Genomic DNA, 10,000 nt, shown 5'->3' with positions numbered 1-10,000 from the left:
ACAAACAAGACATCCACCATTTGACCAATTTGTTTTTCTCGTCTTTTCTCAAAGAATGTTTGCAGGATGAACTTTGCTTTCAGTTGTTGAATGGTGCTTTTGCGCTGATTGCTTTTGCAATATTAAATCAAAGCTTTGGCCGACTGCTGCGTGGGTCTCCGATCTTCATGTTTTCTAGCACACAGTGTATTGCTCAAAATTTGAATCTTAATTTTAATTAAAGTTGCGAATTCTTGTCATAATCTACAATTATTGTTGCATGATTCGATAATAATATCTGGTGGCCATTTTTTTTTATTTTATTAACTTTGCCTTAAATACAGAGACAATGAAATAAACAATAAATAAACAAATAAATTAGGGAAGGCTGGAACCCGCAACAGCATAAGCCAATTACTCCGGCACCAGGGTGTCCTAAAAAGGCTAAAAAACACTTGAGTACATTAAGATAACTAAGAGAGAGAAAGGAACACTCAGAAACAGCAAGTAATATTTGCATTTAAGTGGCGCACGGTGTTGCATGATGGACAAATGGTCTTCCAGGTTCGCGGGTCTTCTGGGTTATAGCAGTATACCACAGCGTGCGAGTAATACTGAAAAAGATTGGCCCGAAAAGTTGGTAAGTTACCGTCGCAAAATCCTTCAATACTAGAAGCCAAAGTATTCCATATGCGAGAAGACCTGTTCAGGTAGGACCGCTCAAAAGTGGTAGTTTTGCTTAAGTGCACCTGGTAATGAACAGATCCTGGATTGCTGCTTGACCTGGGATTGCGCATATTGCGAATGCGAGGCATTACGGATGGATTTATCTTAATGGATTTATCTTAAAATGTCAGACTTGTAGTCTTAAAAAGTTAAGGTCCAATTTTCATGCTAACACGAGGCTTTGATAATAAAAAGGTTAATGTTAGGTTACGTTTTTTTGGTTTTTGTCAGGCTAAAATTCAGGCCAAAAAAAGGTGTCAGGTCAGACATTTTTGTATGGGTATGACTACTGAGTCAGTGAGTTGTACATGTAGCCAGCCTCTTATGCTGTTTGGTACACAAGAAACCCACCAAACAAAATCAAATTTCCACCAGATTATAGAAACAGCGAGGTACATTTTGTAAGTGAGTTACTTGTAACTCAAAATGTGACCCAGGAACATATCCATAACCCTATTAGTAATAAATTTAATATTTTGATCAATCTATGAAACAAAGTTGGGGAATCAAACCTGGGGCACAAAAGACTGCTGGAAGGCACGGTATGGGCCTTTATTTGCTAATCAAAAAGTTTGTTTAAGTTACTTTGTTAAATGTATTATAAACAACAGTACATATCAAAGATTTTTCCCTGATAACGAGGCAAATGCCAAAAGATCTAAAGAGCTATCAAGAGCTATCGGTTTTTAGCGGAAAATTTACCGTGAAATTCACTACACTGTAGTTAGGCAATGAATTTTCTATAGAAGAAAGCAAAGAAAATGATTTAATTAAGCAGCAATTGGAAACATCAAAACACCGATAATTCGAAACCTTTTTTTTCACTAACCGTATAGGCAGTAAGAATAAAAAAATTAATAACCAGGGAGCTCCGCTTTTAGGCATGGCTAAATCTATAATATTGGGTAATATTTGCTTCCCAGGTCTGTGATGCCACTATGCTAAACCTTGCCAGGTCATAATTCGTTCTAGAAAATGGCCAGGTTTTGATTAGAGGCATACCGGGTATTATGGACAGCCAAAGCTGGTTGAACTAATTCATAGAGACCAGGAGGTATATATCCTTTTTGTGATATTGTATTTTATGCACAAGAGTGCCAGTTTTTAATTTAAAAATATTCTCTAACTATTATATACCTTTCATCATTACAATAAATATAAAAACATTATTGGAGATAAATGCAATTACACTGTATAGTCTGTGGTGATTTGATAGGCATCGATCAACAGTTGCAAAATTAAATTATTACCAGTACTCAATGTTAATTAATCTTGCACTCCCACAAGGAAATTAAACTAATTTGCACATATTTTAGTAACATTACCAATCTTCATTTTTATTCGTTCCAATACTGCTTACCACCCTCAAAAGGTATTGCCTTTGCCAAAATGTTAATTTATTACATGCTCTTTGAGAATGAATGAATTATTTTAACTTATTAATTTGACAGTAAAGGAATTAAAAATCATTTTGCCTACTTGGGAAAACATGATTATAATTCAAATACATGAATATAATAAACATCATCATACCTTCCAATTCTTCGTCCGGAGGGACATCATAAATTTCATCCTCTTCTGTGGTTGGTTCCGGCTGCAAGTTTAACTCACAAGATAAATACTAGTACTACAGAAGCTTAATTTCACAAGGAATCACGTCCTTTCTGTGGCACTTAAAGAATAAAAACTCCCAATTACCCTGATATTGATTGAAGTCGAGGGTGTTGACTTGAAGAAATTATTAATTTTTGGACCAAACTTGTTAGAATCAGTTGGTAATGAAAACCTTAACATCTTTCAAATTCAAACACTAGGAAAAAACGAATGAAAGTGTTGCAAGGAACTTGAAAGGATGTGAGTAACCACACTGGTAAAAACAACACTTTACACAATGAAAAATTTGCAATGCCACATTTAAATTCACAAGTTATTGGCTTCACAATTTGGCCAATAATATAACATCAAATGATGGCTGTATAAGTTTAGTTTCATTACTAAGATTGCTCATGTGACAATCACAATCACAATCACTTCCTTGTCAACCGTAACTTACAGCATATCACACAAAGACATTATTAATTTTGATACACTGTAATCAATCACGATCACTTACTTAGGCAAATGGAAACTTTTTTTTCGACAATGAGTTACAAAATTACGGTGGTACTGTATTGTAATAAAGGTTTGAAATTAAAAAAAAAAAAAAATCATGATCACTTCCTTGTTACGAGTAACAACATATCAAAGTGAAGAGAAACCTAATACCGTAGTTATTCGGTTATAAGGCACACTCGGTTATAAGACGCACCCCAAACTTAGCAATTTAATCAAGCTAAGTTCTCAAACTGAAAATCATGCGAAAATACTTGGGTATAAGACGGACCAAAAAATTGAGAGTTATCAAAAGGATGTTATGAATTATTTTGAGAAGAAGAAGGTATGTTTTATCTCCACACTGTTTGTTCAGAGAAGAAACTCTTCATGCGAGCGACAAACATGATTCTCGGAATTCGAAACAAGGTTCGAACCATTGTATTGTTGTCACGGGTATCATGTTACTGAGCACGTGCTTTTAAGCATGTATGCAAATTTCCGTTTGTTTGCTTTCCTCCTGAAGTCGTTTAGTGTTCTAAAAGTCTCTAAAAGCACTACTCTTTTTTTTTAAATTGACAACTAGTGTCCTTTTCTTGTGTTGTTTAAACTGCAAGTTCTTCTAAAATTGTGATCTTAAGATTTTGTTGCGCGAAATTACTTGGCTATAAGACGCACCCCAATTTTAGCACTAACTTGCCACCCAAAGACAGATTTTTCTTGAAAAAACCGTGCGCCTTATAACTGAATAACTACGGTAACTGCTTTTTATTATCAGAAATTGCAAATTCCTTAAAAATTGTAAGGTGAATAACCTTAAATTTCTCTGTTGTCACATGTTGATCCATTTACAATAACAATTATATTGACTTTGTTAACAGTTACTAATAATCAATTACAATAATAACCTCCAAAATTAATATATGCATTTCAAGGCAAGAAGAAAAGCTACTTTTTCCCCAAGGGCACTTAACATTCATCAAGGAAAATAATACATTTATTGGAAAATTTTAAAGAAGAAAGGATTTTCTTTATACTGGCCACTATTGTTTTCAAGCAAAAAGCTTGTTGCCATGTACAAGTCTTTAATCAATAAGTGAAAAACTAACCTGACATGGTGTGTTAGCAGATGAATGACTTCCCAGAAAATTCTTCCCAAGAGTTCCATTTAATCCTGCCCTTAACTGAGCAACCTTTTGAAGATAATATATCATATTATTATCATCACCAATAAATAATGAATTCAATAAATGAAAACCAAAGAAGGACAGAAGAAACTTCTTCTAACACTGATCAGATCTACATTATACAAGCCATGACATCTCTTACCAAGCCAGTCGGAATATTAGATTTTGGAATATCCTTTTGAGATGACTGTTTAGACTCTGGACAAACATTTAAAAAGAAAATTAGTCCAAATAAAAATTTAGAAACATCTTCATGAAAACCTGCACATTAAGATTATTGTAAAAGAGGTGATTATTGGTCATCAAGGTGGAATATAAAATTAATAATACGTCTGATCCTTTGCCTCACAATATACAGGCCGTACGCAGGTTGTGGGTATAATAATTGTAACAAATCCAATCCGGCCTATGTGTCAGTCAACTCATTACCAACGCCTTGCTGACATGTCAAAGACACGTGACCGACACATCACCAACACTGGCAAAACAACACCGACACGTCAGCCGACTCACAACCACTGCATCGGTCGATATATTACCAAGTTCAGGAACTTTGTGGGGACAGACCATTTGTAATGATCAGTTGCTGCAAGACATCGATCGCTGAACGCTTTCCAGTACAGTAAGGGAAATGATTTTATAAAACGGCTCCTTGTGTAAGGAGCCACCACATTTATATACAGTGTATTAAAGTCAATATCAAAGTTTTCTCTCTAATGTGCCGATTCTTTCATTACCCGATTCAATTCGATTAGCACACAGTGTATGTGTCCACTGATAACTTCCATTGAATGGGGCCACTAAACAAAATCAGTCTACCCCCTGCATACCACTCAAAACATGAAATGTAAGGGGATTGGGTCGAGGTAACGAGAACTCATGGGGACTGGGTCAACTCAAGAAAACAAAATGGCGTAGAATGGCACTGAAAATTAAAGGTATTTATTTCAAGCGCCGGTATGACAAAGTTAAACAATTGTCTGCATGTTATACAGGGTGATAAGTGAGTTTAACCCTTTGATGCTTAAACTGGCCTAAACCAAGTATTTTACTCTGTCTAATGCCAGACGATTTTACTTGTCAATGGGGAACCCCCAGAAGTCAATGGGTTAAAAGGTCCTTAAAAAGGTGAGTTCAGAAGCAAGCACAAAGCCGACATGTGACCGACGTATCGGCCAGCGGATGACATGTATTCTGACCGTAAGAGTCAGTCAATTAATGCGTCAGTCGACTGTTGGGCTGACAGTGGACCAACCTGTTGGTCCGGATCAGATTCATTACCATTATCAGGCTGTAGATTGCAATGTTTTGAACACTTATGGCAGGTCTTCTTCAGGCAATAAGGTCAACTGGTTACACGCTAATTATTAAATATGTATCATGGTGGTCGGCTGTGATAGGTCGACTTGATCCTATTTAATTTGTGATAGGTCGACTTGATCCTATTTAATTTGTTCCTATGAATAATTTCTCAGGACATCCTAAGAGGCTTACTTCTTGTTTTTTTTTGGATAAAGCCAGAATATGATCACTGCATGATTTAAAACAAGATTACTGGCTGTAGTCTGGATATTAAATTCTCCTTTTGCAGAACATCAAACAAATCCCAAAAAATATCAAACAAGTTTAATATTATTAATGTTTTAAAATCAGCATTTGGATCTACATGTAGTAACTAAAGATGTAAGAGTGGTGGTGTAAATTTCAACTTTGTTTTTTTTTTTTTTTTTAACCCATTGACCTCTGAGAGTGACACTTAATAAATTTTACTCTGTCTAACGTCAGATGATTTTACTCGTCAATGGGGGGTCCTAGGGTGAGTGAGGTGTGAATGGGTTTAAAATAAAAAGATTTGAACATTGATAAGCTATTTGCTTTGCAAAGAATAAATAGCAACAGTAAATCCTGGGCAGGATTTGAACCTACGACCTCAGCCACATCATAACAGCGGCCGGATGAAGGTTCTTCACTCACTGGTTCAAGGGCTTGACCTACTAAGTCATGTGCTTCAAATTTCAAGTGCAACTTTGATGTTTATGGGGTAAAAATGCGTCTGTGAGAAGGATGATAAGCTATGTATTTATTATAATTTATGGCTCGTGTTTCTGGCCAATATAACGGGTGCTCTAATTGGCTAAGAGCAGCTACATGTAAGTGCCAGGGCATTATTCTCCCGTAATGCCCAGGGGCCGATTATGGATTCTGCAAACTATTTTTTTTCCTCTTTAGAACCATTCTGTTTGCCATATAATAAACAACTCAATAACCTCAACCATTTGGTCGTAACAGCAAAATCTCAAACCTCAGCCTAGCTATATTGACCTCGCTGTCGCTTGATCAATACGCCATGGCCTCAGTTTGAGATTTTGCTGTAACGACTTCACTCTCAGTTATTAAGTAGTTAATAGTTGCATGGAAACAGGCCAACAGACAACTGAAAAGACAGAGTCCTTTCAATGACAGGATTTGACCCTATGACCTCTGTAACATCAATCGGATGCTTTACCCAGTGAGCCACGAGAACCCATGGGGAGCCATGCAATGCTTCTCACGGGCACATTACACATTACAGGGGAATGAGTTTTTGATGAGTTTTTGAGTGGACCTACATTTAGATGTTGTTAACCTATTCACTTCTGAAATGACCTCCATTGACTCCCCAGGCACCCCAGGCACCCCAGGCACCCCACCTCATTCACCCTCAGTGAACAAGTAAAATCATCTGGCATTAGACAGAGTAAAATCTACTTGTCTCATTCTCAGGAAGGAATGTGTTTGACAATCAGTGTTACAGTAGAACTTTCCACTGACTCAAAAATTCTTACTAGGTTTTTAAACTGGCAGTTTGTTCTTTTAAAACTGTAAACGTTTATCACCTATCTAAATAGACCCTTTGCATAAATGGCAATGTACATGTACATCCTAAGCCTCACATTCATGTGAAAAATCCTTTGCCTAGAAACATAAGTACGAGGCTAAGGATGTACAAAGTATTGTTATTCAAATTTTGGCGCCATTTATGGAAAGTGTCTATTAAAAGGAGATTTCCCACTTTTGGGGGTGTTTGCCAAAAAAGGCTCAAAAGCAGGTGTTTGGGATGCCATGCAACTGAGAATATTAGATGTACTCTAAATGCTCCTGAAGACAAAAATAGGCACTTTTATGATTAACATAGTCCATTTTTTTCATGCTCTTGCATGACTGTTTTCATTCAGTTGTAACACAATATGAATAGATGATCTTAACATGCAAAAGTCATTCCGTGTCTCTCTGTTTTTGTAATTAAATGGACAGGTATTGCATAGAGCGGCTTTCAATTGAGTGTCGAAAATAATTAGCAAATTGCTTTGGTTTTGCATTACTTCACTCAGCGATTGGTTCAAAGTTCTCACGCCATTTCTTTCAACCAATCAGAAGTGAAACCAAAACCAATCGTGGCTTGCACATGCACATTTTCCCGCACTTTGTGTCAGCTATGTGTATTAAATTACTCATAGTTTTGATTGGTTTAATGGATTGTCTCCGTCCTTTTTGATTGGCCAAACTAATGACTTTGGTTTTGGTTTAACAACACTAGATTGAAACTCGCTCTAACGAATGTAACAGTTATAAAATCAGTTTTTGGAACTACAGTGTAATAACTGTACAGATACAGTCATGTATGCACTAAATGGCCGTACATATACTACTATTCAAGAAAAATTGTCCACATAGATTGGAAAAACTAATTGAAATGTTTACCATCTTCTTCTGGCTCAATGTACTCTCCTACATCACTGTCACTTTCGTCACCCTAAAATCAAAATGATATGCAACCAACATTAATTCTATTAAAATTTAATTTGGAATTTTAAAATTCTTTAAGATGATTTTCATCATTTTACATGCACGCGTATATTCTACAATATTACATACAGAGCTCAACAACACTAGATTTTATTGACTAATACTTGGTTTGGGAAACTAATTTCTTGGTTACGGGCAAAAGACTAGACTATTTAAATTCTCATGGGTGCATATCACACCTTAAACATCTAAAGTTACTGTTAGTAATGCATTATTTTAATACATGTAATTTGTAGCCATGTGACTTTGTAGAGCCCGCAGACCAGCAGGACACTATACAAGACATACAGCTGTACTTAATCATAGTTAATAGAGGGGAATGGTTATGAAACCCGACAAATTTCTTTGTTGAAGGTTTTTGTTCTCGTTTTTAGCCTCAACCGTGCACAAAACACAATAGTTGTTTACTCCATACTGCGGAACTAACCAATAGCAACGTGTTGGTTACGTAATTCACGCATAGTGTATGAGCGCAAAACAAAAGATTGTGCACGGTCGTTGCACTTTCCAACCTAAATCTTGGCTGCTTTGTTTGCTCTTTTGATGTTCGCCGAGCTTCCAAACCATTTCCCCCTATTAACTATGCCTTAATTGACTGCTCCCCATAGGGGCTTTTTAGGGCCAATGAAACACAATTAACAAAACGACGGAATAGGACAACAACAACTATTAGGCACCCCAACTGGCTGGAGGCAAACCAGTTGGCTATTTACAATGTACAAGTGCAGCTGGGAAGTTGAACCAGGGACTACCAGGAACAAATTCAACGAGTGGTCAGAGCAGGCCTTGAACCCGGGATCTTCGGATCTCAAGGCAAGCGCCCTAACCACTGGGCCACACTGCCACAATTGTTTATTCAGGACCTAGATAAACAACCTAGTTCCCCAGGAGTACTTTTAGCTCAATGGGTTAGAGCATCCAGCCAGTGGTATGGAGCTCATAGGTTCAAATTCTGCCTAGGAATCTGGCTTTTTTTAGTTGCCTTTCAACCATCGTCAACCAATTCCAACTAGTTTCCCATCCTTCCTACGGGCGAATTACACCTCCATTTAAACAACAACAGTTTCCTTGGCAACACACATTATTATTAATTTTATTATTATAGCCTGCTTGCACATGCATGTGTATTGAACATGTAAGGGTTAAAAGGCCTTGATGTTTCCCTAATGTGGCAGCACATGCATGCATGTCCTTGTCTCTCCTACCAAGTGAGGATGGTGAGGGCGATATACCACTGTACTCTACAGTGTAGACTTTGGGACTTGCCCACACTACTTACCCACTTAACTGTAAACTGCGTAACAAGCAGTCTGGCTAAAGTCCCCTACAAAGTATTGTAAATTAGTCCTGAAAAGCCCCGTGGGGAGAGACTAATAGCCTAACTTCACTTCATAAGTTATTAAGTAGAATTTACTGTGTATAAAAATTTCCAGATACATTAATTAAGTTATGGCCAATGTTAATTTTATAGCCACACAGTAATTTACAGGCCTGTGCACCAATGACCTTTGAAATGGACTCTGCCAACAAAAGGCTACTTGTAGCCTCTTGTTTTTTTAAGTACAGTACATGTATGTACATGTATTCTATGTGAGAACTCAAATCACGTTTCAATACCTCCACATCCTCAAATTCATCTGCTGAATCAAAATCGGAACCCCAGCCATCATATTCACCTGAAAATTAAATAATAATTTTTGCACAGCAGCACAATCAACAACTTGTCAAAGATTAATAGAAGTTGATCAATACGTGTACTCATTACTGCTAAACCTTTGGCAAAACTTTGACAAAAATAACCAATAATGTAAAACACATGATTGTTAAGATGGTTAAAAATAATTGTTTGTGTTAAGACCTGTGATACCGCAATTAGTTGAGCTTAATCATCAGCAATTCTAGGGTCTTTCTCAATTTAAACAAAGTACATGATGTACATCCTTACCTTCTTCTTGTTGCAAGACATGCGTTGGAATTGCAGATGGCGATTTTGGCTCTCTTCTTTCCAATGATCCACTTTCGGAACTAAAAAGAATAAAATAAATGAAAATTAATCATTAGTCAGTAAAACAAACAGTGACTTCTAATTATTAACTACTAATCACAGCTCCTTCAGGTACTGTACAAGTTATAAGCAACCTCTATAGGATTGACTTTTTATATGGGCATGA

General features: G+C 36.7%; 1 protein-coding gene across 2 annotated transcripts in view; it reads right to left on the bottom strand.

Moving 5' to 3' along the window:
- Nucleotides 1–10,000, bottom strand: part of LOC138043415 (lymphocyte cytosolic protein 2-like) — a 32,803-nt gene that overhangs the window by 7,187 nt on the left and 15,616 nt on the right. For both annotated transcript variants that reach the window (XM_068889674.1, XM_068889675.1), the window contains exons 5-10: nt 9,775–9,854; nt 9,447–9,505; nt 7,725–7,776; nt 4,126–4,181; nt 3,906–3,989; nt 2,239–2,299 (exon numbers count right to left, since the gene is read on the bottom strand). In XM_068889674.1, the coding sequence (XP_068745775.1) occupies nt 2,239–2,299; nt 3,906–3,989; nt 4,126–4,181; nt 7,725–7,776; nt 9,447–9,505; nt 9,775–9,854 (392 nt within the window). The remainder of the gene's footprint in view (nt 1–2,238; nt 2,300–3,905; nt 3,990–4,125; nt 4,182–7,724; nt 7,777–9,446; nt 9,506–9,774; nt 9,855–10,000) is intronic.

This window comes from Montipora capricornis, chromosome 3 (genome assembly GCF_036669925.1).
Source record: "Montipora capricornis isolate CH-2021 chromosome 3, ASM3666992v2, whole genome shotgun sequence".
NCBI classification, from domain to species: domain Eukaryota; kingdom Metazoa; phylum Cnidaria; class Anthozoa; order Scleractinia; family Acroporidae; genus Montipora; species Montipora capricornis.
This window is presented reverse-complemented; position numbering and strand designations above follow the sequence as displayed.